The sequence below is a fragment of the Phycodurus eques genome, chromosome 10 (assembly GCF_024500275.1).
Source record: "Phycodurus eques isolate BA_2022a chromosome 10, UOR_Pequ_1.1, whole genome shotgun sequence".
NCBI classification, from domain to species: Eukaryota; Metazoa; Chordata; class Actinopteri; order Syngnathiformes; family Syngnathidae; genus Phycodurus; species Phycodurus eques.
Window position 1 is genome coordinate 9,446,371 of NC_084534.1, and position 27,998 is coordinate 9,474,368.

General features: G+C 41.7%; 1 protein-coding gene across 5 annotated transcripts; it reads left to right on the forward strand.

The window, feature by feature from the left end:
- pfkfb4a (6-phosphofructo-2-kinase/fructose-2,6-biphosphatase 4a) lies at positions 1–27,927 on the forward strand. Of its 5 annotated transcripts, XM_061689147.1 has the most exons (16): positions 1–65; positions 541–600; positions 3,993–5,275; positions 14,526–14,642; positions 14,765–14,861; positions 14,935–15,001; positions 15,091–15,165; positions 15,268–15,324; positions 15,415–15,536; positions 17,661–17,868; positions 17,975–18,121; positions 19,096–19,200; positions 23,701–23,830; positions 24,824–24,886; positions 24,968–25,032; positions 25,907–26,567. In XM_061689147.1, exons 3-16 carry the CDS (start codon positions 4,978–4,980, stop codon positions 25,964–25,966), a joined length of 1,611 nt encoding a protein of 536 aa, XP_061545131.1. In that variant the 5' UTR covers positions 1–65; positions 541–600; positions 3,993–4,977; the 3' UTR covers positions 25,967–26,567. The 5 variants fall into 5 exon arrangements, with proteins under 5 accessions (XP_061545131.1, XP_061545133.1, XP_061545132.1 ...); XM_061689149.1 differs by lacking the exons at positions 1–65; positions 541–600; positions 25,907–26,567 and adding exons at positions 10,646–10,954; positions 27,170–27,927; XM_061689148.1 differs by lacking the exons at positions 1–65; positions 541–600 and adding an exon at positions 10,646–10,954.
- Positions 27,928–27,998: the final 71 nt, after the last annotated feature.

The window sequence follows — 27,998 nt, forward strand, 5'->3', positions numbered from 1 at the left end:
TTTCCTGTCAGTGTGACGCCAGCGCACTTTACAAAAGTAAGGTGCGGTTCGGTCGTGCGACATGGGTGAGTTGTGACACTTTGTTGAGAAAAGGTTTTTGTGTCTTGAGTGCGTGTGTGTGTTAATGAGTATACGGGCTTAGGGTAAATAGAGGGTCACATACTGTATCAAGATGGTAGCAAGAGAGTGCAGCTTGTGCATGAAACCATTACATAGCCTAATTTGAAGGGTGTTTTTGTCCTGTATGGGTGTGAATAAAATGTACATAAAAGTTACACGCTCAGTGTTACAACCGTGGACTTCCTAACCATATGTATGACAATAATGGCACTTAGATATGGTCAAAATATGTGAATATGTCTGTTTTTTTCCTTTTTGTTTTGGTTTTTATTGAACCAATGTACATTACAGTATCTAAATATATTTCATGCTCAAATGCACGTATAAAAGATCCACTCTTCAACAAATAAGGCTTTCAACCAAGCAATCAATATATAACAAATACTGTGATTTTTTTGTTTTTGTTTCCCGTTCCAAAAGACTTGTAGATAAAATTACCATCAAAAGATGGCACAAAACAGCTGAACAGCAAACCAACAAGTAAGTCCAAGAACTAATTTTGTGCATTTTCTCACAATATTCAACTCACTCAAAATGTTTATATTGTTCTGTTTGTCCTGCATGTCATTCAAAACCCCCATATTTTTTCAGAACTTTGGAGGACTTTAGGAACTCCTCATGCACTTTAAACATACTGTCAATGGATCTTGTGAAAAAAACAATTACTGTTGTTTGTGTACTCATTGAAGAGAAATTCCGATCACTACACGGAGCATAATGGTGATGGCATTTGTAATAATGATCTATGGGTTAGGGCTAACCCTAACCCCTAACCACCAAATCAACCATAGGAGTTGTCTTGCTAATTGACACTCCTTTCCACCTCTTGCCTACCGACGCTATTGCTTCCTTGACAGGTTAATATCCCAAAAGTATGATTGACATGGAGTTGAACTGTGATGATTATGTGCTGTTATTTGTAAACGCACAATTTATGACGCAGCTCTCTTCGACTCTCAGCTCTAGATTGTGCAGTGAAAAATGTATTCGGTGCAGTGTACAATCATGTTTACATTGTCTTCTAAGTACCTTTCCTCCATTTTCATCACATGGTCCCCTGCAGTATTTAGGGGAAGGGTTGGGTGTAAGCTGATCATGAAAACTACCTTGGGTTCACTGGTGTAAATACTGGATGTCGGCCATGATCAGATGCGGCCCAAATAGAGCATGACCTCTCAGCTGTTGTTTGCAGCTCTGGAGTCTTTGTCACAAACAGGGTAAGACAGACACACAAGTGCAGGCCCGCTGTGTTACGTGTGGAATTTTACAGCAGGTTGTGAATGACTTATTTTGTCACTGCAGTGCATCACTTGTGTTTTCCCCCACTATGACAATCTGACATATTGCGAAAACAAGCCCGACCAGTCATGACAACAGAGGCTACATGAAACAGGAAGAGTACATCCTCCCCACATATCATTTGTAATATTCCACTGAAGTCCCCAATGGCAGCATGGTGACCTAGTGTGACCTAGGGTACGCACTGGACTGGTTTTATGATGCGTTCACATTGGAAGTGAGTTGAACTATTTGCGCGGTGTGATTAGTGTACAATAGGTACATATCAAATCAATGCGACTGCTCAACTACACACGAATTTGTGCCAGGCAACGCAAAAGACGGGTTTGACGCAACGTAAACCGGGCAAACACGTGAAAATTCACTTCTTCGTCGTTTTCTCAAGTAAGACAATTTCAACTTGAGCCACAAATTTGCATGATTGTTGCCGTTTGTGGACAACCGGAACAACGACATGGTGTTGGTATCTACCATGGGAAGCCCCTTGTCTTCTCTGGTCACACGTGGCACGAATGAAGCAAATTCACATTCGGTGCGTACACAACTCACACGATCAAACTCACGTGAGTAACACGAGGCGAAGGTTCGCTTCGAGTGCACTGTGAACGCACCATTATACAAGTACATCCATCCATTGTTTTCTGTACCGCTTACGGGTGAATTGGAGCCTATACCAGCTGACTCTGGGTGAGAGGCAGGGTACACCCTGAACTGATTGGCGGCCAATCTCAGTATTTTGTTCACTCCATCAATTCTGCCCGGCAATAAGTGATCGGATAAACATGTGACGTGACATGGATGCTAATGCTTGTTTGCTCATATACTGTATGTCCTGCAGTTGACGACTAACAGTTCAGGGTGCACTTGTACCTTGATGTACCTTTTGCCCAAGAGTCAACTGGATTAGGCTCCAACTCACCTGCGACCCTAACGAGCACAAGGCTCTAGAAAATCGATGATGGGTGGATGAAATCACCGACCAACTCAAATAAACTGCTTAGCATTCAAAAGCAAGAGGTGCCGTTAGGTCACAAAGTCAGCTGCTTTGGAAGGTCAAAACAAAAAAAGATGAATGATCTAGTGAGGTGCCGCTGCTGAATCTGGTGCTGTGTGGGATGGGTCAAATAAGCTCGATGGATTTATGATTGAGTCATCCGTAATATGACAATGACGCGGTAATGTGAGCGCTTTCTTTAACTAGCTTTCTGGCGGTGCATGTCGTAAGAGCAAGAGTGGCCGGAGAACATTAAAAAAGTGCTTCGTATTTGACTGTGATAAGGCACAGTGAGACTGGTCTGACTGGTATGTTGTGACGTGTGTATGTGTTTGAGTGCTTGTGCGCGTGTGCGTACGGGGCCCGCTGCCTGAGGCATGGGTTTATGACGCGAATGGGAGTGAAGGATGTAAATCGTAGGGGGAAAACGGGCAGTGGGACACTTTGGCCTTTCTAGAGGAATGTGTTTAAGGTCAAGTCATGTCCCTTTGGCCCCCTAATTGTGTGATCCATCTCTGGTATATGCTTAGCACTGTACATGTCTCCACTGCTCTGATTTGTGCTTTCCTCTATCCTCAATATGTATCATGACATGCAAAGATGCATAGTTTACTCGTTGACTATTAGTGTCATCTTTAACACATGTTAAAGATGGCACTAAAAGTCAACCATGAGAGCTTTATCAGGGTAAACATTTGTCTGTTGTTAAGCATGATTTGTTATTTTTATTGACAGTGTTTAAATAATATTTTGACATTGTTGCTGTTGTCCATGATTTTTTAAATGTACTGTTCTTCCTAAAAGAAAAAGTTGTTTTTCCCCACATGTTATTATTAATCCACTACAATTATTCTTATTTGTTACCTGAACAGAAAAAAAAAGGGTATTCTAGTGATTTAATATTATTCTTGCTTCATGATCAATTAGTGCTCCTGGTGGAAGAGGTTTTTGTCTGTTCACTAAATAAAAATAAATAATAATAATAATAATAAGTGGAATGACATTGCAAGTCTCTGATTGGAAAATGTACACATACACATACACTATATAGCCCCCTATACGGTAAATGTCACACTCAAAATTCTTTACCAAGTACTCTTGCAAGAGCTGTCTTGAAATAGTGAATACTTCTTAGTTTTTGACTGGCACTTTCAAAAAGGTATTCATTCAGCAATGAAACGGTTATTATTGTTGTTGTTCTCCTTTGCAGTGGTGTAGAACTGTACTGCATCATCGTGAGAGCTGTTCCTCATATGGTTAGCTCATAAGAGGGAGAAAACGCTAGAAATGCTGTTGTGGTTAGCACGTCTGCCTCACAGTTCTGAGGATCTGGGTTTGACTCTCGTGCATGTTCTCCCCGTGCTTTCTGCCACATTCCAAAAACATGCAAGGTAGGCTCATTGAAGACTCTAAATTTGGCGTCGTGTTTCCAATATTATACATTCTCTGGTTCCGCCTCGCCGACGGTGTTTGAGTTTACAAGATAAAGCCCAGCGATCACAAGAGATGAGATGCGTTGGTATCGGAATACATGTCTGTCAATCGGGAAAGACCACATTTGTCTTGTTGTCTGATCCAGGCACGTTTGATTTGGGAAATGGACGGAAAGATTTGAGAAGAACCAAGCGTGAAGCTACCAGGATCCCATTATCTTTCAATTCTGTCATATTTCAGAACTGCAACCTACCTGGAATACCTCAAAGTACAAGGTACTGTATTGAATGTTCAGAGACACGACCAAGGTAAGAAAAGCTGAAAAAACACCGCCACTGAACAAGACTGGGCCAAGAAATATCTGAAGACAGATTTCAAAGGTTTTATGGACCGATGAAATGAGAGTGACCGTTGAAGGACCAGATGGATGACGAAGGGGCACAGAGCTCCACTTCGACTCAATCGACAGCAAAGTGGAGGTGGGATACTGGTATGAGCTGCTATGACTGTATTGTTCTCAGTCGTTGCACATTTTCAACACTTCTCTTCAAACCTATTGAATGTATTTAGAAACAAAACACGATTATGACTTTTGCGGGTCTTTAATCGTATTTTCTTACGGTGTTTCGGGGCACAAATGACTCTTTCGTGAATACTGCCCAGCGACAAGTGGCTGGACATATGTGTGATGTGACAAGGGATGGGCATAATTATCGATAAATCGATTGATTGATTAATTGAACTCGTTCGATTGCGCGGAATCGATTGTCGATTAAGGCAAAATGGAGTGCACAAATTGGTCACCAGCCAATCGCAGGGAAAATAGAGTAACGAACCATTCACATTCACGCCGCTCAACAATTTAGTCTTCGATTAACCTGAACTGACAAGGACTTATAACAGTGTTAAATGACTAAGTGTTACTTAACAACTGAGCATTATTAAAGGCACCAGTATTAAATGTCTTTGCTGGGTGTGTGCGTGCGTGCACATTACACTTGTTTCCGGCAGTGTACATAGCTATATTTAACTCTCACTGTCATGGGAACTGTCAGTGCTAGTGGGGACACTTCCTTGGAGCCTGTGTGTGTGTGTGTGTGCGTGTGTGTACGTGCGTGCGTGCGTGTATTATGGGAAGGTGCAAGGGGGGTTGGGGCAGGTATTGCTACCTAATTCCGTCCAGTTTTGCAGGAAGCTTGGCTTCTCCCTTCACACAGTCGGGTGGGTGTGTGTGTGTGTTTGTATTTGTGTGTGTGTGTGTGCGTGAGAGAGCGAGAGAGAGAGAGAGAGAGAGAGAGAGTGAGTGCGCGCGTGTCCCCAGTCATAAGCATCAGTGCACTTTACTCGGGGCTCCATCCGTAGACAGAGGGTCCATGATGAGAGGCTGCTCCGGCCGACCCAAGCCGGCACAGAACCAGGGCAGAGGGGGTAAGAAGGCTTCCGCTTGTCGTCGTGTTCGTGGCTTGTAATGCTGCGTCTGAACGCGGGAGAGTGGCGCGCGCGGAAGACGTAAACAAGAGTGGACGTGCTTGTCACCGAGACCTTTACCCTACATAACAACAAGTCTCCCAACGCTGGCTTTTGGTCAAGTGGTACGCCTTCGCTTTCTATTTCTACACATACGTTTAACAATGCGCGGAGTCGTCGATCAAATGTGACCGTTTCGTCACTCGATTGCTTATTTTGACGATCGCCATAGTGATGCGGAGCTTCTTCTTCTCGTTGACCGCCTGCTTTTAAATAGGATACAGTGCATGTTGTAAGTGTCTGTCCAGCTCGTGCTAAAAGCTGTTAGCTGCTGGAAAGGGGTGAGGGGGGGGGGGACGGGGGGGGGGGGGGGGGGGGACCCCGGTTTACGACGGAGTTGCGTTCATACGGCGGCAGGCTAACGTAAATAAGGTCTAAGCCTAGAACTACGCCTACGCTCACGCAAAAATAAAGTCAGACACGCGTGTACGTACCAAATCTGTTAGGCCACAACTCAAAGAATCACGTGGAAAAAGTAACTGAGCGAGACTTCTCGCGTACCTCAAATCTGTTCGTTTGTAATTACGAACCTAGAAAGGATGCAAGAGGTGGTGCAAATTAGTCCCACCCATACCGAGTTCTTTATTTTGACCTTCTTATATTACGCCGTACGCACGCTCACCGAAATCACCAGAGATCCCCAAATGGCTTTTTTTTTTGGGGGGGGGGGGGGGGGGGGGGGGGTTGTGCTATCAGAGATATGCAAGAAAAGCATCACATCGATAACAACGTTTCCATGTATCGCTGTGTAAATGCCGAATGTGTGGACGCACCCACGCGGTGTATATTATCCTCTGCTAAAAAAGGGACAAGGGTCGGCATGCTGGCACACATTTGAATCCACTGGCAGTTTATAGGAATAAAGGAGCTATTTAATTGAAAGGCGATGCTATGACACCATATGTAGGTCACGTACCCTGTCGTTCCTCCATTGTGAATTCTATATAACCAGGCAATTAAAACGTGGACAAACTGACCTGTTAGAATCGAAAGAGACTTATCAACAACACTGTAAAAAGATTTAAAAAAACAAATCCATTCTTTTCACTGTTAACATGCAAAATAGTTCAGTCTGTACAGTTTCAATGTAATAGATAGCTGATAAACAATAATGTGACTCGTTTTGGCGGCTTCTGGACTTGCACTGTGCTACACCGAAAGGCACACACGCATCATATTCCATCAAAATAGTGATGGGATTTTGGCCCGTGTTATTTCTGCGTTGATTCGCAGACGATATACAAGCTGGCATCATCATTCATTGAATGAGGAAAAAGAGCAATGCTGCCATCTAAAGGATACTGTTTACCAATGATGTCCTCAACTACTGTTTAACGTAAAAAAAACAAACAAAAAAAAAGTTGACTGTCCTGTGCAACTGTTATTGATAAATGAATAATAAAATATGAATGAAAACATGAACTAAGCAGATTGTGATTGGTTGTGGGGATGCTATAAACATTTGTGGTCTGTAATACGAAACAAAAATGTAGACTAGAAGCTTTTCTTTTCTGTTTGCTTGTGTACCGTATGTTGTTTGGGCTCATAAGCCACAGTGTGGCAGTTACCGACTCAGAATACCCCGAAATATTGAAATTCTAAATAGACATATTTGACAGTTTTTTTAAACTGATGCTTCACTTTCTAAAATGACGAATGTGTTAAATGAAAAAAAACAAAACCCAATAGAGCATCTCGGTTAGTGCTGTGGTTAGCACGTCTGCCTCACAGGTCTGAGATTTGGGGTTGACTCCCCTTATAGTTGTGTGGGGTTTCTCCGGGTACTCCGGCTTCCTCCCACATTCCGATAACAGGCATTTTCATTAAAGACTCTAAACTGTCCGTAGCAGTCAAAGTGAGTGTGATGGTTGTCTTAATGTACCCCGCGCCTCTCACCCAAAGTCATCTGAAATACCATCGCGCATCAAGACCACTGTACTTACTGTTTTTCATTTGATTACTTTATATTTATGGCCTCTGTTTTTCCATTCACATATTTACTGTAATTATGACTTTACTACTGCGTTTGCATTGTTTGGTGATAGACTTCGGCATGTTCCAACTTACATATACTGTAGATGGATGCAAGGGCTTCTCTGCTGGCCAAAACCCTATCAGAAGCACTGATTTACATTTGCAACCTAAATTCTAATATTTGATCCATCCAATTGTATTCATTCCTAACAGTCTATTATCTTCATTTTTTTTTGGCTACTCTGCTTCCAGTTCTGTATGCGGATGTTGGAGTGTTTCTGAATATTTTCGTCCAGTCAGATTTCAGCCTCTATGTGCTGCCTTGTCAATCTAATCTGCTCAGGGCCTTCAGAATAAGTAATGGTGTCTGATGTTACTTAAACTGTATTAGCAATGGGACTGTTTCCAATCTGATCTCAAATTCGCCTCACAGGGCCAGCAAGCTGGCTCACAATAGTATCAGCATTTTTCCATTCTCTTAATGGATTTAAAAAAAAAAAAATCAGCATCTTAAGTGACTATGATGTATATCATGTTATTAGATTAATATTGATTCTAAACTGATCTACATTATGTACATGGGACAGTTTCGTGCGGTTGTATTGTGTTTATGTATAAAATTGGTGGTTTGTATCATTGCAATGTGATAAGTGTTGGTATTAGGAGGTGGATTAAGTTGGGTAAATCCCTACTGAATGCCAGGTACTAAATGCATGGCGCACCACTGTATATTGTGCAACAATTTCAGGATAATTCCCCTGATATCTATTTGTTACATTGCAAGGCAAGGAAAATTGATTTGTATAGCACCCTTCATACACAAGGCAAATCCAAATCCATGTAACTGCCTGGTGAAGGCAAAAGGGCTTGTTAGTGGCCACTGTGTCTTACCATGGAATGATTGGAACGAGACAATTTAGGGGCGACAGAGACATTGTTGCAAGCGACGACGTGCTTGTGCCCAACGGCCGCGGTGAACAAAAAAGTGTGTCTTAACTTTAACCTTAAATTAATGACCAGTCGCCTCAGTACAACACTTGGAATAAGATTATATTGTGCAAAGGAGGCTTTCACGATGTGTAAAAGTCTGACGTGCTCCCTCCCGCTCCGAGCCTCAGCCTGCAACGCGCGGAGCGTCACTGAAGTCAACTCTCGGTCAATTGGGTGAGTGAAACAATAAAATACGTCTATGCCAACATTGAAGCAGCTAACAAGTTTAACGGTTGGTTGCACTTTTGCACTGATGGTTTTTAGCATTTATTTTAGTCTTCAAACCAACGTAAGCTTTAAATTGAACTAAAATGTCACCAAAGGTCAAACTAGCAACTTTACATCACAATGAATTGGGACAAAATGCACATAAACGTTGTCTCACAGTATCACAAACACTAACCTTGTGTCTCAACGGTGGGTAGGTAAATGATTCAATGTTTTATACCATTTGGTTCCATTTCATTTTCAAAATTCACTGGTGTCGTGTGAAGTTACTTTTCGTGCCAAAATGCTGAGTTCCAGTGCGCACCCATCAAAATAAAAGGCTACAAGCTTAATACAGGAAGTCAAGTTAAAACTTGCACATATAAACCATCTCATTTACTTATAGCTGTCATCAGTGGATAACAATAATAATAATCATCATCATCATCATCATAATCACTCCTCCATCCATATTGAACTGTGGGAATTAGAACGGTTGCGTACAGAGAGTAACAAGGGTGTGACAGCTACCGGAAATGTGAGTCTACAGGATTTCACGGTAAAAAGCCATTTGTGATGCAGTCCAGAATCATATGAAACTCAATTTGGATATGAAATATGAAACATTTCAGTCAAGGTGCATCGTATAAGACTTGTTTAACTTGAAATTTTATTTTGGAGCGTAATGATGAGAACGTGGAGAGCCAAGAGATAAATACTAGCCAAATTAACCTGTCTCAGATATTTTCAAGACTACTTTAATATTACTATATTATTTAATTTAAAAGTAATTGTGTAACATTTTTCTCCAAACATTTCAGTCACATATGCACCAAAATATAATATCTGCGACTTCAAAAGTAACTGAGAACAAACAGTTATTGTGTTGTGAGGCACCATTCTGATAAGTTATTAATTGTTTCAATGTATCTTGAAGGGGAATTTAGTCTTGTACGGTCAATAAAAAAAACAAAAACAAAAAACACTTCAGCATCTGAGTCAAAACAGTGACAGACAGATTTGCCACACTTAAAAACAGACAGCAATCATTGATGCTTCCACCCACCAAGTAGCTAGTGATAGCTGTCTTTGAAAAAAATGTGGGCAAATGTGTTATGAAACCAAGGTTGAACTTTTTGGCCTTAATTCCAAAATGTATTTTTTTTTTTGTGCTGCTAACACAACACACGCAAGAAAAGCGGTGTTGATCATTTGCATGTTGCACTGTCACTTCCTGTCCAAATACTAGTCAGTGAGCTGACTGCTTTCAAACTTAGCCCAACATTTCGGGCCTCCGCAGCATTAGCCTATGAGACAATTCATTCTCCACTGACAAACGGGTGTTCAGACTATAAAATCAAAGGCCCATGTTGGTTCGGCTGGCGTTTGAGGGACAAGACGTGACAAAGCGAGTGGAAGGACAGCAGGACACCGTCCCCAGCCCGTCCCATACACAACAATGCCCAGTACGACGACTCAACTCTTCTAAAGCTAAGACGCGTTTCATTTACCCAATGACTCCTTGTTTTATAACGCTTCATGGCGGGTGTGTTTGTGTGCGTGCATACGTCCGCTCGCCGTGGCGAACCTGTTTTTCGAGGTTTTATAAGTGGGTGCGGGTGCTGGTGTGGGTGTGGGCCCGCGCCCACTCTGGCGCCAACACTGACCGCACCGTGCTGACAGCATCATGCTTTGGGGCCCCTTTTCATGGGCATGGGGGGGAAACAAGATTAAATTAAAAGATGAAAACAAAGACAAACCCTAATGTAAAACACACGCATTTCAAATCACAAAATAAAAGCAAGATGGTCAAATAATGATTCAAATATGCTTTGAACAATTTCAAGTTTTTAGGCCAGATGCAAATGTATCACCAGTTTAGAGTAATCGTAAAAATAGTAAGTAAATAAATTATATATATTTTTTTAGAGCAATCCAGTGGAAAATAGTGGAGCAAATAAATGATGAAAGTGATCGTCATCCTGCGGCACAAACATCCAGTGTAGCTATGAAACGTTAAGAAGGGTTGCCGTCCAAATGTGGCTGCGCGCGCGGTGGCCATTGGTGGTCATCGCGACCAATCGTCGCTCTCCTTGCCAGGCGACGCGGCACGGCGAGTGACGTCACTGACGTGGAGATAGCGCGATTGAGTGGGAGGCTGAGACGGAGGCTCAGAGGCTCTCAGGCTGCATCCTCGTCGAGCTGCCGCGATGAAACCCCGGTCACCTTCGGAGCAGCATCACGGGAAAAGACCCCGTGCGTCTCCCGCGGCGGCCTCCACGTCGCCGCAAGACGGAATGGAGGATACAACGCCGCCGAATTCTCGAGAACTCACCCAAAACCCCCTGAAGAAGATCTGGATGCCGTGTAAAAATGGCCTTCCCGAGAGGCACATTTCTCAAAGGAAGGGTGCGTATGGCGACGGCGTGACTCTTGTTCAACTCTCCTCCACGCGTTAAGAATGCTACTCGTTCGCTTGCGTCAGTTTGGTTGCTCAACGCCGTGCGGCGAACCAGTCGAGCCCGCTTAGACTCCCGTTAGCTTCAACCGTTAGCGCGAGTGTTGCTAATGCGGTCCGCCTCCGCCTCACGCCACATTTCTTGGAGGGGCCGAGCAGAAAGGAGCCGAGACGCCTGGCAACGTCACTCTCGCCGCTGCTCATAAACACAATTGTACCCGGCGCGTGGACGTGTGATGCGGACTGCAGTCACCTCGCTCGTCGCTGTGCCAACCGACCCATGAGCTATTATGGGGTTGATTCTTGCTTTTCGACGGAGTTACGATTGACGCATTGGCACGCCGCTGAACAATTTAGTCGCACACTGTGCGTATGGCAAGCCGTTTGAGCATTTATTCCAACCCATGATATATATATATATATATATATATATATATATATATATATATATATATATATAGGACCATATACTAGCATAGGCCTACTCCTTTTCCTCACTAGACAATTCAGCGCACCATTTTTCATTCATAATTCAGTGCACTAGCAGAGTAGGATCAGTGGCGGTTCTAGGCAATTTCACTGGGGTGGGGGGCAGTTGTTTTGTAAGAGGGACACAGTTTTAACCACGCGCACAAACGCTTCGGCGTACACACGTCGCTGAAATATCACAATTTTAATATTTACCGTACGCACTGTAGCGTCAGAAGAAGTGGACACAAACCTCAGCATGCCTAAGTGGCTTGTTGTACGAGGGAATTACATTTCAATCGCAATGTTAGACATTTGCGTGTTTCCCCATAATGAAAGTTTTACTCTGTTGGTTTTCGTTTTTGTTGTGTTGTTGTAACACAAGTGTAGGTTGTGCTGTGTGTAGTGCACAGGCGTCAAATTCAAGGGCAGATTCGCCCCGCCACATTTCATTTGGTCCACGTAGGCAAATCATGTGCGTCTACGTCATGTTAATCTGTACCAAAATTTCAAATTGTCTTCACTTAAAATAACATTGAAAAATGGCTGGCATTTTAGAGCAAGAACGTTGGGCATGACCCTGGCAGAGGGTTGCGTTTGGCGTTAGGACCATTTTCAACTGTATATAAAAAAAACAAGCGTATCTACAAAAACTGGGACAGAATTTCAGCGAACAAAATGTCGAAAACCGAATCATATGAAAACTAGGGCATACGAAAACCAAGGTTCCGCTGTATAGGTATTGCTATAATGAGGCAATTTTCATTTATGTGCTTCCACAGTGAGTTTGACACCTTTGATGTTGTGACCCCTTGTTTGTGTGGGACCAGGTGGGTCAGGCACAGTGTTAGGGGGCACTGGCTCCCTTGCCCCACCCCAGAACACTAGGGGGGGCTCAAGGGGCATAATGCCCCCACCTTTTGGCCTGCCTTTGTGCCCCTTTTAGCAGTTATGTTTTCATCATTCAGTCTTTGCCAGGAGAGGGAGCTTCCACTTCTTAAAATGTACAGTGGAATCTCGATTTAATAGGGGTTCATCCGTTACAGCTGATTGTCTGTTATATTGAAGCCCTTTTTTTGGCCATATGCACCCATATTACTGTAGATCACAAAATTGTTTTGTACTATTTGCTGTGGCCTAAAACGCGCACTGCAGTACAACGTTATTGTAAATAAATATAAAAAAAAAAAAAGCTTGAAAATGTTTTATCCAAAATTACCATGCCGGTGTGCTTGGTGTTGACAATAAGTCGTGGCAAGTTGAGACGGGTCGCTTTCATGACTCGCGAGGAATTAGTGTGCTTGCTATTTCCAACTTCCTGTTGAGATTAGATGCCATAGACAAACGGCTTGACAAAAAAGAAGAAAAAAACTGTTTCTTTACCAAAAATAGAATGTTCCAGACTACAGTGCGGCTCCAGAGACGCTTAAGGTAAAAAAAAAACAACCAAAAAACGGCACTCACACTATGCTACGCTCTCTCTGTGAGCCATTAAACGCCTCTTTGGAAGTTAGGAATATTCAATGAAATCGCTTTCTTGTTCACAAAATGATCAAGGGTAAAGTGTAGAATTAAGGAGAAAGGAGCAAGGTATTCACAAATGTCCAGTTTAGAGCAATTTCACGTGCTGTACCTGTGGCAAAAAAGTGAAGCATTACAGAGAGTCTGTCTCTCTGGCGGCGAACTGGATTCACAAAGGTTCATGTTCATGCAGTCAGTGAATCGGTCTTTAATTTACAGCAGCCTGTCAAATGTCTATGGATGCATCCTGGAGAAATGTACAAAGCATGTTTGATCATCATCTTGAAACATGTTCATAAAATTGAAAAATGTACCTTCATCATAATGAAAATATGTATTGGGCTTTTGCCACTGTCTCTCAGCTCTTGTCGCACTTTCCTCTATTTGTAGTCTTGGTGGATGTTGAAATCTAGTTACAGTTGCTTGGGCAAACTACTTTTTCCTTGACAATCATGACATTTTGTAGTTCTATAAAATAACAGGTGATGCTTTAAAATGTTTCCTGATAAGAATGCAAAGTTGGTGGGAGTGTGTGTCAGTTGCAACTATTTGTTTAAAATTGTCTAGTTCTCTCTCGATCAGCTGTGTCGCCCAGTGTGCGGCGTGGTTAACCCGAATTTGTACACGGGTATGAACGTGCCATAGTCGCTCACTAACCTCTGCTAACGCAGTAGTAAAATCACAATTGTTGTAAATATTTGTATGAAAAACACGTCTTGACGGTAACACAATCAGATGAAAACCAGTAAGTACGTCAGAAACTGAGCGTATACGTGCTTTTATCGCAGCAGCGACATATTTTAGCGCTGTCTACACAAACTAGTTCATCGCGCGACATTCGTAACCTCGTATGTCGGTACCACCATAAACTGAGAACCCCTTTATAATATGTCAACTTTAAAAAGAGACATTTTCCAACATTTCCACATTTTAAAACAATTCTTGTTCCATGTCAGAACTGTGAACTTAGGACCTAGTGTAGTGTGTTCCTATGTAATACTTGACAATATAGTATAGAAAACAGATTATATATTGTATTGTGCCCTACATTCACTGGGATCTGGATATCTAAACTGTCTGCACTTGGTTCTTGCATTGTTTGTTTTGTTTGAGTCTTAATTCAGGCAGAGATATCAGGGTTGGGGGTGCACACAATCCAAAAAAAGAAAAGAAAATTACAGCATTTTTTTGTGCCTTGCTCAAGTGCTTGGTATCTCTGCAGCAACCGGTCTCAATTTCTACATTTCCATCCATCTTATGATGGAGGTGAAGCAATAACTGATTACTGATGAAGTTCAAATCAGAGATGTTATTGAGCCACTCTGCCCTCTGACCCAGTCATCTGTGCAAACACTGGCCTGGTTAGGCAACTGACATTTTTAACTTCCAATTCAACTTTTACAACTCCTGACGCCAACGCACTCTTCACAGAGATCACACTATTGATATGACGCACAGTAATTTAGTTTAAAATCGTTATGAACAGTGTAGTGTAGCAAGAAAATAAACCCCGCTGTTGCTCTTCCTTTTCAGTATGTATGACCAACTGTCCGACCCTGATAGTGACGGTGGGCCTTCCTGCCAGGGGGAAGACTTACATCTCAAAGAAGCTGACCCGTTATCTGAACTGGATAGGGGTTCCCACCAGAGGTATACCTTTCTACATTTTTCTGATTGTTTGCTAAATATTACTGACTGAAGGCAATGCTTTCTTAAAGGATATCTGGGACCACTGCTAAAGGTGATTTTTATAAACCTTCTGTCTTCTCCAGAGTTCAATGTAGGACAGTATAGGAGAGAGTGTGTGAAGATCTATAAGTCCTTTGAGTTCTTCCGTCCAGACAATGAGGAAGGGTTAAAGATCAGAAGGTAAGAGTCTCTTAGCAACAGCATTAAACAATGATGTTATGCTTCTCAGCGGGCTTACATGTGATCTTTGCAGACAATGCGCTTCGGCAGCTTTGAACGATGTGCGACAGTACCTCACAGAAGAAGGAGGTCAAGTTGCGGTAGGTCCCATGTTGGGTTAGATGTTTGTTGCTGCGTAGTTCACAGTGTGCAGTGCCTTCATTGTTGTTTCTCTTTTTGTGGGGCAAAGGTTTTTGATGCTACAAACACCACCAGAGAAAGGAGAGAAACCATCATTGAGTTTGCAGAGCAAAATGGCTTCAAGGTAATGAATAAAGCTGTCTTAATAACAAGTCTGTGGCATGCGTTTGTGAATGCTTTCACTGAGTACTAAGTTTTGAGCATACTTGCATGTCTTCTTCTTCAGGTGTTCTTTGTTGAATCTGTATGTGAAGACCCAGATGTCATCCAGGAGAACATTGTGGTGTGCATCGAGATTTGCAATTCAGATTACATCAGGACCAAATGAGTGAGTCTCAGTGTTTACATTGTTTTTTTTCGTGTTTCTGTTTAGCAAGTGAAGCTGGGCAGCCCTGACTACACTAACTGCAACACCGAAGAGGCAGTGGAAGACTTTATGAAGAGGATTAAGTGTTATGAAAACTCTTATGAGACCCTGGATGAGGTCTTGGACAGGTGAGACTGAGTGGAATGATAGTGGATCAAGTGTTTAAAAAACAGTGCACACCCAGTACTTACCATACTTTTTCGTTACCAACTCCCGTTTTAAAATAAAATTGATTCATACTGTAGTTGAACAAACAGTTTTTACTGGCTTCTGATTTCAAAAGTAATTATCCATTAATTTGCGTATATCTAATAATATGAGGCAATCATATGGGTTTGCAGTCAGAACGGCCCTCCGAGTGGAACCATAACTGCGATGTGGCCCGTGACAAAAATGAGTTTGACACCCCTGATGTAGAGTTTTAGCAGTAAAAAATGGCAATAGTTAAACCTAAATAAAAATATAAACAACCTCAATGTTCCCTATGATCTAAAATGTTGACTTTATATTGTTTATCATGTACAAACAATTCGATAAACATAGTTGGTCAAATGATTGAATTGGAAGTTAAAAATGGCAAGTGATGGAACATGTCAAAGGTCAAGCTTCAAGTTGATGGTCTAACTGTGAAGGGTATCATACCAAGTAAGGAAACTGATATTGAAAAATTCACTTGTCCTATTAAGTTCTGATATCCACTGAATTCATTCACTTATACCTGTTAGTTTTCAGGTCCTTCATTTTCCATGTTGTATTTTTATTTTTTTGTATCACATATTACACACATCTATATTTGCCCAAAGTAAATTTTTTACTCGATACTTTGCGGTGCATTAACAAGTTGGACATAAATTGGTTTGTGAACCTACTCTAACCCTAGTATTTGTGTGAAAAATTCCCAAGGTTTTCATACAATAAACAGCTTTCCATGTTCATATGTAGAGTCAGTGTTACAAGCGACCGCTTGTCCAAAAATGGTCATATTAAGTAAACTATGTATGTTTTTAGCCCATGAACCCCTAAATGTAACTGGTATACTTCAAAGACATTTTACTAACATATTTTCAACAAAATGATTCAAGTTCTTAAATTTTTCTTACATGTCACAAATTACATACACTGTATAAAAAGACATGCACACAATTTTTTTCCTCACTAACATGAGACTAAACCTTTCCTGTGTTAGGTCAGTTATCATTACCAAAATTATTTCTATTTGCTAAATACCAGAATAATGAGAGGAGGATTTTTTTTCAGGCAATTTTTCATTACTTAATTACTTCAATGTCAGAAGTTTACATACAGTAAGAGTAGTGTTCCTCTGAACAATTTGGGTAAAACCCAGATGATGATGATGTAATTTCTTAGGAAGCTTCTGGTAGGGTTATTTCCAATATTTGAGTTATTAGGAGACGGCCATGGATGCAGGGCTCGAAGTTTACCGGTTTCCGATAGCCCGGAGCAACTCAAAAGTATTCACAGGCAAGCTAGCAAAACATGCAACATTCGAAGGCCGGGATCAGTTGCCGTGGATCTCTGCTTTGCGGCGCCAGCATCCTGGCTTGCGGCGGCCGCCACCGGGAAGCCTCGTGAGTCGGATCTCCGCCTTTGCCAAAGGAGGGACTGTTTTTGAGGGAGTGTTTTGATGGAGTGTTTTTGTTTTTGAGTGGCCACCCTGAAGCCCTGACATCAATCCAACCGAAAATGTATGGCCAGACCCAAAAACGCACATGCGAGCAAGGCGGCGTCCAAACTTTGTCAGGAGAAATGGGCCAAAATTCCTGCCAACTATTGTGAGAAGCTTGTGGAAGGATATTCAAAATGTTTGGCCCAAGTCATACAGTTAGGAGGCAATGGTACAGCATACAATGTCTAACATGTAAAATTTAAACTTCTGAATTTGAATAAAGTCATGAAAAATTGCCCAAAAAAATCTTTTATTCTGGCTTTTAGTAAATAGGATTATTTTTGGTAATCCTAATTGATTTAAAACAGGAAATGTTTAGTCTGATTTTATGTAAGACTGAGAAAAGGTGTTTTTGTCTATTTATATAGTATACATAAACTTGTGGTTTCAACTGTAGTTTTTTGTTTGTGTATTACTACAGGCGTCAACATCCCAGTCGGCGAATAAGTAGGGTTCTGAGTTTAGTCGAGATCAACATGGCAGTTGTAGCTGTTGATAATATATTCTTCAAACTAAAGTATCATAGGGCCACTCATAATGATGTTTCTTATTGATCTCCATTTAGGGATCTCTCCTACATCAAAATCATGGATGTGGGTCAGCGGTTTCTGGTCAACCGGGTATTGGACCACATCCAGAGTCGGATAGTCTACTATCTCATGAACATCCACATCACGCCTCGCTCCATCTACCTGTGCCGCCATGGTGAGAGTGAGCTCAATGTCAAGGGCTGCATCGGAGGAGACTCTGGTCTCACACTGAGAGGAAAAGAGGTACAGTAGACATGGCCGCCAAAGTCTCGACATACATGGATAGGTGAAGTAAAAAGCCATCAACTGTCTTCTACCTACGTGCCACCTTTTTTTGTCTTGTTTGCAGTTTGCCAAAAAGCTGAGCCAGTTCATCCAGGCTCAGGGCATCAGCGACCTGAAGGTGTGGACCAGTCAAATGAAGAGAACCATCCAGACCGCAGAGGCTCTCGGTGTGCCTTACGAACAGTGGAAGGTCCTCAACGAGATTGATGCCGTGAGTGCCGAGCTCCAGCTTAATTAACTCATTCAATGCCATCCGTTTCATAAAAACTAGAGTGCCAGCCATTTTGGAGCGTTTGACTGATTTTTCAAGACCCACAGAATACTGTGTTCTACGATTATATCGTCACCGAATCTACCAAATGAAAGACTAGACTAGTCGTGTTCTTTCAGCAGAAAAAAATTAGATTCTACCTTTTTCCGTTCCTTACTAATCGGCAGTTGAATATAGGTAGAAAGCGGAGAGAGGTTTTTTTTTTTTTTTTAATTCTTTATTTATTTTTTTATGAACAAATATGAAGTGTACAGTGACTTTTGTGGATACTTTTCCTGGCTTTTTGTGAAATCAAAATGGCTTTTGATTTCCAAATAATACTGTATTCACCGGTATGTGAATGACACAACTGACTCAACTCAACGGATACACGTCAGTCATGGGCACGTATTGTTTAAAGGCACTCCATATATGTCGATGGTGGTCCATATAGACGTCCTAGATCTCTGCTGTACTTTATCACATTTGTAACACATACATACTTCCACTACTAGCACAACACATACATTGTGAAATCTATACATCTGATTGAGTGTTAAATCATTGCTTCAAATCTGGACTGCGCAGCAACATGGCAGCCATTTCCTGTTTGTGTGAATGGGTGGAACAGAGAACCTTTAACTGGGTTGCTATTGAATCTAAAATGGTGCGTCGCTGTCATCTGCTGGCCTTAGCACCTCAATACAATTCCTCCCAAGCCCAATACTTTCTGGGGAATTGCATGAGGTCCCCCTGTGTCCAGCAGTAAAATAACAAAACAAATAGCATTTTTGGCACTGAATGTTTGGCTTCTAAAGACTGACTTTTGTCTTTCTTGACATTAAATGATTTAAATGCTCTCCCATCTTTTTTTCCTTATATGCGCTCTTGGTGTGCAGTGTTGATTACTTTGTGTGTGTGTCGTGCCACTTTAGGGTGTGTGTGAGGAGATGATGTATGAGGAGATTCAAGACAACTACCCTCTAGAGTTTGCACTGCGGGATCAGGACAAGTACCGTTACCGCTACCCTAAAGGAGAGGTCAGTCATTTCATGTAATATTGTTGACAAACACTACATTAATGGATGTGGACATTCAGTGAATGATGGGATGTACAACCCCAATTCCAATGAAGTTGGGACGTTGCGTTAAACATAGATAAAAAAGAGAATACAATGATTTGCAAATCATGTTTGACCTATATTTAATTGAATACACAACAAAGACAATATATTTAATGTTCAAACTGATAAACTTGATTGTCATTAACTTAGAATTTTATGGCAGCAGCACGTCCCCAAAAAGTTGGGACAGGGTCATGTTTACCACTGTTACATCCCATCCATCCATTTTCTGATCCGCTTCTCCTCACTAGGCCTGCGAGCGTGCTGGAGCCCATCCCAGCTATCATCGGGCAGGAGGCGGGGTACACCCTGAACTGGTTGCCAGCCAATCGCAGGGCACATACAAACAAACAACCATTCACACTCACATTCAAGTTTAGAGTCTCCAATTAATGCATGTTTTTGGGATGTGGGAGGAAACTGGAGTGCCCGGAGAAATCCCATGCAGGCACGGGGAGAACATGCAAACTCCACACAGGCGGGGCCGGGAATTGAACCCCGGTCCTCAGAACTGTGAGGCTGACGCTCTAACCAGTCGTCCCACCGTGCCGCCCTGTTACATCCCCTTTTCTTTTAACAACATTCAATCAATGTTTGGGAACAGAAGGACACTAATTGTTGAAGCTTTGTAGGTGGAATTCTTTCCCATTCTTGCTCAATGTACAGCTTCAGCTGTTCAACAGTCCGGGGTCTCCGTTGTCATATTTTATGCTTCATAATGCGCCACACATTTTCAATGGGAGACAGGTCTGGACTGCAGGCAGGCAGTTTAGTACCTGCAATCTTTTACTACGAAGCCACACTGTTGTAACACGCAGAATGTGGTTTGGCATTGTCTTGCTGAAATAAGCAGGAGAGTCCATGAAAAAGACATTGCTTGGATGGCAGCATATGTTTCTCCAAAACCTTTCAGCTTTAATGGTGCCTTCACAGATGTGTAAGTTACCCATGCCATTGGCACTAACACAGCCCCATGCCATCACAGATGCTGGCATTTGAACTTTGCGTCCATAACAGTCCAGATGGTTCTTTTCCTCTTTGGCCCAGAGGACACAATGTCCACAATTTCCAAGAACAATTTGAAATGTCGACTCGTCGGACCACAGAACACTTTTCCACTTTGCATCAGTCCATCTTAGATGAGCTCGAGCCCAGAGAAGCTGGTGGCGTTTCTGGGTGTTGCTGATGAATGGCTTTTGCTTTGCATAGTAGAGTTTGAAGTTGCACTTACGGATGTAGTGCCGAACTGTATTTACTGACATTGGTTTTCTGAAGTGTTCCTGAGCCCATGTGGTGATATCCTTTACACATTGATGTCGGTTTTTGATGCAGTGCCGCCTGAGGGATCGAAGGTCACAGGCATTCAATGTTGGTTTTCGGCCTTGCCGCTTACATGCAGTGATTTCTCCAGATTTTCTGAACCTTTTGATATTATGGACCGTAGATGATGAAATCCCTAAATTCCTTGCAATTGTACGTTGAGGAACATTGTCCTTAAACTGTTCAACTATTTTCTCACGCACTTGTTCACAAAGAGGTGAACTTCGCCCCTTCTTTGCTTGTGAATGACTGAGCAATTAAAGGAAGCTCCTTTTATACCCAGTCATGGCACCCACCTGTTCCCAATTAGCCTGTTCACCTGTGGGATGTTCCAAACAGGTGTTTGATGAGTATTCCTCAACTTTCTCAGTCTTTTTTGCCACCTGTCCCAGCTTTTTTTGGAATGTGTTGTAGCCATAAAATTCTAAGTTAATGATTATTTGCTAAAAACAATCAAGTTTATCAGTTTGAACATTAAATATCTTGTCTTTGTAGTGTATTCAATTAAATATAGGTTGAACATGATTTGAAAGTTATTGTATTCTGTTTTTATTTATGTTTAACACCATGTCCCATCTTCATTGGAATTGGGGTTGTAAATAGGGTTGGGCATTGTTTGAATTTGATCAATTCCAGTCCGGGTTCCTCATTTTGATTCCGTTTCCAAACGAATCTTGATTCAGAATCTTTTAGGGGGCTGGGTCAAAAAAGTTTGCATGGTTTAAATAAAGCGTGTCCAAATTATGAACATCCATTTTCTTAGTAGCCTGTAGCATACACTAAAATTAACATTTAACTCAGGGTTCTTTATAACCAGTATCAATATCAAACCAATGAAATAAAAATAAATGTGTGTGGAACTAACCTAATTGCCTTAATATTCATTAATTATTGTTTCAGCTAAAATTTAATAGGGCATTGTTAAAATAGTTATTTGCGACTGTTTTATCACATGAAATGGTTTATTATGTGTAAGTTTTAACTTGACTTCCTGTTTTAAGCATGTAGCCTCTTATTTTGAAGGGTTTGCACCGGAACTCAGCATTTTGGCACGGCAAATAACTTCACAAGACACCGGTAAAAACGAAAGTAAAACGATAGAGTAATGAATGGAACCAAATGTTCTGCAAAACCTTGATTCCTTTACCAAGCCACCGATGAGCGATAAGGTTCGTGTTTGTGATACTGTGAGACAGCATTTTTGTGAATTTTGTCCCAATTCATTGTGATGTAAAGTTGCTAGTTTGACCTTTGGTGAACTTTTAGCTCAATGTTAAAGTGAACTCCGATTGAAGTGACAAATACATTAAATTTTACAATTACTAACCTCTACTACTGAAATACAGTGGTATATATTTAAAAAATTGTTCCTATATGTTAAAAAACAATTTTGTTTAGACCATAATTTGATATACTGTCGCCGCCATGTTTAACGTGCGCAAAGAATTCTGGGAAGGATGACGTAGAATGGCAGCTGTACAATTGTTACGTTGCTGCTCTCTGCGGCTCTACGCTAGCCACTTGTGAACAACTTTTATCGTAAGTGAAAAGAGTTAATGCCATATTGCGCCGCTTTTGGATGCAATTTCCAATCAGGACAGAATGGGGGGAAAAAAGGAGGCAAGCATTCATAGCTTTCCCAAAAAGATAAAGTTGAGTAAACGTTGGGAGGATGTGGTCGGAAGAGTTTAGCTGCCGAAAGATCCGTGATTCGTCTAAGCTTTTGATCGCCTCCAGCTCATAAGAGAGCTCACCGGTGTGTCTGGGCATAAACGACGGCTTAAATCCAATGCAGCGCTGACTATCTTTCCTCACAATGAGCCTAAACGGCCGCGTGTGACAAGCGAAAGCCGAACAAAAAGACGCAAAAGACCTTGATCAGCCCGCCTTAGCAGCAGCAGCAGCAGCTGTTGTAAACAAACCATCGCCACCGGAGACACGAGTTAGCAGTGAAAAATAGTAAAATAGGGATACATATAACTTTACTCTCAGTTATCACCATGGGCAACTGCAGAAATGAAACGGAGCTCTTTTCAACAGATACTCTCTGGAAAGCAGTAGCTACAAATACACCATTGAAAATGATCAACTCGAGTTTCTTCACACCTGTCATCTTGATCCTCATTTCTTGTTTTTTCCTCTTTCTCCTCATTTCCCTGATCACACTTTGGCTCGAACTGAAATGGCTGAACAGCGTGCATCGCTGCCAGAGGCTGCTACTGTGGCTACCGCTGTCGGGCACATCCCCATTTGACGTCTCTACCCAGAATGCACCGTGACGAAAAAACAATGGCGGCCTATGATGAAATTACGTTTTGTAAAACTATATCAATCTGGAAATGATTATCGAAAGTTGTATCTTATGTTGCTCAAGTCGAAAGAGATCATAGATACCGAACATGTCATTGCAATCCGAGTTCACTTTAAGTTTATAATGCGACTCTTTCTACTTTCTTTCCAGTATGGTAATTTATATTTTATTTTTGTGTCTGTCATCAGCTTTTACGTTGGTTTGAAGACTAAAAGAAACTGTAAAAACCATCAGTGCAAGAGTGCAACCCACCGTTTAACTTGTTAGATGCCTCAATGTTGGCATTGACGTATTTGATTGTTTCACTCACCCAACTGACTTGACTGAAGTTCCGCACGGTGCAGGCTGAGGCTCGGAGCAGGAGGGAGCGCGTCAGACTTCTACACATCGCGAAAGCCTCCTTTGCACAGTATAATCTTAATCCAAGTGTTCCACTGAGGTGACTGGTCATTTATTTTAACATAGCCAAGACACAATTTTGGGCACAAGCATGTCTTCGTGCACATTCTTCTTTGTTGGTTTTCGCCACTATCCTCTTCAAGGTCGGGGGACTACATGCATCGAAACCGGGAACCGAAATGTTTTAATTTGAACGATTCCGGGAGAACCGGAATGTTCGTCGCGGTTCCAATCAGTTCTTGATGCTCGACCGTACTAATAAGTCAATACAGTGTCAATTCAAATTGAAGATTATGATGATGATGTGCTCCATCTATATTGTAAATGGCTTTTTACAATTTACAATACAGTCTTTGTGTATGTCTAATTGTATCTTGTTGACTTAGTCCTATGAGGACCTGGTGCAGCGCCTGGAGCCCGTCATCATGGAGCTGGAGAGGCAGGAGAATGTGCTGGTCATCTGTCACCAGGCCGTCATGCGCTGCCTCCTGGCCTACTTTCTGGACAAGACAGCAGGTGAGCCTAAGAGATGCAACCACTCAATGACACCTCAAAAAAAGCATGTCCCCGCTGATAATTGACCTGATAGACTACAGCGAACCTCCTCTATAAGCAGGGCTGAGAGACCAAGGCCCGCCATGAATAGCTAAAATGCACAAGTAATTGACAGGCCCCCCCCCAAAATATGTTTTTATCGTTGTCTGTATTGATAGTAGTTTGAAACACTTGTCAAACTCCGAGGCCCCGTTGCCAGATGCGGCCGGCAACATCATTTTTTTGTGGATTTGTTCTTTTCAAGAAAATCAACAAAAACAGAAAATCCTTACCAAAATTGCTATTTCTCTTTACTTTTTAACAGTTACATTTGTGTGTGTGTGTCCCACCAAATTCCTTGTTAACATAAATTGAACAATAGTAGTTATATTCAGTTATCACTATTTTCCATGACTTCAGATTTCAAATAAAATGTGCTGTCAAAATTATACATAAGAATAAATATGTAATAATATGATGTGATTATACATAAGGCCCTCTGAAGGAATCCATTACTAAAATGTTTGACACCCCTGGATACCCCACTACTCCTCTTACAACATTACCCTAAAATATAAATTGCTTACAGATGATTTTTCTTCTTCACCAAGTTGAACACACGCAAACCTCTCTGATGTTTTTCTATGAATTCAAGCTTAGATTCAATGGACAACATCGTCTTCTTCTAAGCACTCACTTTCGTAGGATTCATGGTCAGAAAAAAGAAATAGGACAAAATACCTGCACCAAAAATGGAAAATGTGGACACAAAACACAACTGTACCTGAATGTTCACTACAAAGAAGATGTCAATTATACGGCTCCCATCGAATGGCGAAATCTTGAAGCACAACTCCACAAAGTCCAAATTTTGCTTGCAACACAAAGCAAACAAAAACAAACCAAGCAAGTCAAAAAAAAACCGCTGTGGTAGTATCATGACCCACTCTTGTCTGTGTAATTGCATCCACACAGAGGAGCTGCCCTACCTGAAGTGCCCGCTTCACACCGTGTTGAAGCTCACTCCTGTGGCCTACGGTAGGACACTTCTGCCTCAAGTGTACACACTGTGTAACTGTGACGAGCACTCTTCTGACAAGGCTAACCTCCTGTCACCAGGCTGTAAGGTTGAGTCCATTGGCCTCAACGTAGACGCTGTCAACACACACAGAGAGAAACCAGAGGTGCGTAGAATCACTCATATACACGCGCGCGCGCACACACAGACCAGCCGACCCACATTAAGTGCAGTAAGACTGGACAGAACCGGATAGCTCCTGTGGCTTCAGGCGCTGAACTTCATGCTGCAACATTATTTTTCAACGCTCGGCATATTAATCAGTGGTTATATAAAACTGAATTCCCCCTTGTACCCTTCACACATTTTGTGACAACACAAACTACAATTACAACATTGTCAGTCTTTAAGAGCTCTCCAAACATAGCCAGTATATCTGGTTAAAACCTGAATTCCTTTTAGTTGATAAGCACAACAAATTACAACCTGACCTGATTAATTTGATAAAAATAAGTGTCTAAACACGAGAAATGGGATTTTCCATTTCAAATTGTTTCCGAATCGGGTTTCCGGAGATCTATAAATACGATTTTCCAAGATGGTCTTTATTATGCCTAAAAATGACACCAAATCTGAAATCTGAAATGACACCAATTTAATGTCCTAAAAATGCTACATTGTTGTCCAATTGGTTTCACATGTATATGCACAACAGTTTCCTCTCATATTTGATAAGATTGTACACAAACACAATTTCACATATTAAAATGTATTTATTTATTTTTAGCTCATGAGTGTGTATTCTGACTTAATGTAGTTTGAACATAATTTAACAAAGGGAGCCCACAAGCCCCTGCTGATGAAAACATTGTTGAAAAAGACTACTGAAAGATGGAGTCATGCCTTGCTAACCTGACACATCTAACAGTTAAAAGGCAAATAATATGATTTTTGCCCACGTTGTTTTGATCCCTCCCCCTGTTTGTGTGTGTGTGTGTGTGCGTGTGTGTCTGTGTGCTTTTTTTCCCTCCATGGAACAGAACGTAGACGTGTCGAGGATGTCAGAGGAGGCTCTGCTAACAGTGCCAGCTCACCAATGAGGCAGTGCCACTCCCCTGGTCCCCTTTAGCCCTCATTGCACACCTCGCTGTAACCCTTCTGACACACACTGCACCTGCCAACCTCTTTGCTCTCCACCTTCCTCTCATCCTATTCTTCTCCAGCATCGTCTGCGCTCCCTGCACTCGTGTGTTCATTAGTTGTAGATGTAATGATGGTGATAGCTGACTGGAATCCAGTTCCTTTTGATTATTTGTAAGAATATGACACAGACCTTGTGTCATGTACATTCTCCCTTTTTTGGAGAATAAATGAAAAGATTGTTTTGGACATGAGGTTCCCAAATGTGAAGCAACAAGACTAATACCTCGTCCTATAAAGTTTTTGTTCTTTGTTTTCCTCATGAGGCTGAACTGTTGCAACTCCGATACTTTTACACGTTACTTGTATTTTTGCAATGTTGCACAACTTTAGTTTCTCATCAAAATGTGTAAGATGTTTCAAAGCATCCATACAGTCAACTACAAATCATGGAAGTAGTGATATATTAACTTTTATTTGACAATTTGTTTTTTTCTCTCAAATCACTCAACCCAATGAAGAGGTTTCTGTTTGTTTCTAAATAAACTTCATTTACGCTCAGCATTGCTCCCAAGCCCACTCTCGTCCAAGTCATTTCTTTAACAGTACTTAATTCAACATTTTTAGTGACACAGTAGGTGTATAAACGACTTCTACAAATCTGACATGTAGAGTAGTTCCACTTCACTGCAGTGCAAAAGAGATTCACTTATGATTGATATGCAAATGCTAAATGAAGTGCTGCAACTCTTCAACACCCTGAACTGGTCGCCAGCCCATCGCAGGGCACATACAAACTAACAATTATTCGAACTCACATTCACACCTATGGGCAATTTAGAGTCTTCAATTAACCTACCATGCATGTTTTTGGGATCTGGGAGGAAACCGGAGTGCACGGAGAAAACCCACACAGGCACAGGGAGAACGAACTCCACACAGGTGAGGCCGGGGATTGAACCCCGGTCCTCAGAACTGTGAGGCAGACACACTAACCAGTCGCCCGCCTGGCCAACATCCATTATTACAAAACTCAAGCTACTGAAACAATGAAAAGACCGAAACACCAGCAGTTCAACTGGAGAGATCTCACCTGCAGCTGACATGCATGCGTCTTTTTTAGTAAGATAAGAGCTCTGACACTGATGCGTTGCTCTTTCCAGAACGTGAACGTCCATCGGACGACAGAGGACGCCCTGCGGACCGTCCCTGCTCACCTCTGACACTTTGCTGCGGCCCCCGTGAGCCTCGTGGTGCCCTTTTGTTGCGTTTTCCCTCCTTAGGGTGCACCTCCTGTCGACGTAGGTGACTGTCAGGGTGAAGTGCCTCTGATACATACACACACACATGTAGCTCTTAGGTACGATATGAAGGAGTTCAACTGATTTGAAGTTTTGCACATTGTGGTCACATTTGCTCCAGTATGATATCTGTGTCCAAATTGTACTTTAGTGCAACATTTTTTAAAGTACTGTATATTTTTAATTATCGCTATGGGTTCCATCAAATAATCATTTGCTTCATATTTTATTCGCTTTAATGTGCAATCATCGTTTTTGTGAACGTGTCCTCCGTGTTTAATGTGCAATTTGAAGGTTCCAAACCTACTCTACTGTACCTGGAAGACAATACTATGAAACCTTTCATCTTTGTGAAGTGCTCCTTCACTTCTGGATGAATGAAATGACTGGAATCTTATGAACAACGGCCTTTCACCTCGGTTGTTTCCACTAACTTGTCTTTTATGTTTCACCTAAAGCAGATGTACTGCCATTAGAGTGCGAGTTCTAATTCTCCATCATGATGGAAATGTATTTGTGAAGAATGCATGCGTGTTCTTGTGGCTTAATAGTTAAAGTCGATCTAAGCCTGTGACTCCACCTCTGTTGAAATACAATAAAAGTAAATTTTCCACAATGACAAATGCTGTTTATAATATGATATGATGATAAGATGACAAAAATCCCTTCTGCAACATATTCATTGATTAAA

What these genes read in the sequence shown, in the direction of transcription:
- pfkfb4a (XM_061689147.1), top strand. Translation starts at nt 4,978, where the DNA reads ATGGGAAGGTGCAAGGGGGGTTGGGGCAGGTATTGCTACCTAATTCCG. An exon ending in ACAGAACCAGGGCAGAGGGG is followed by an intron (nt 5,276 to 14,525) that starts GTAAGAAGGCTT and finishes CTTCCTTTTCAG; the next exon opens with TATGTATGACCAACTGTCCG. An exon ending in CTGGATGAGGTCTTGGACAG is followed by an intron (nt 15,537 to 17,660) that starts GTGAGACTGAGT and finishes ATCTCCATTTAG; the next exon opens with GGATCTCTCCTACATCAAAA.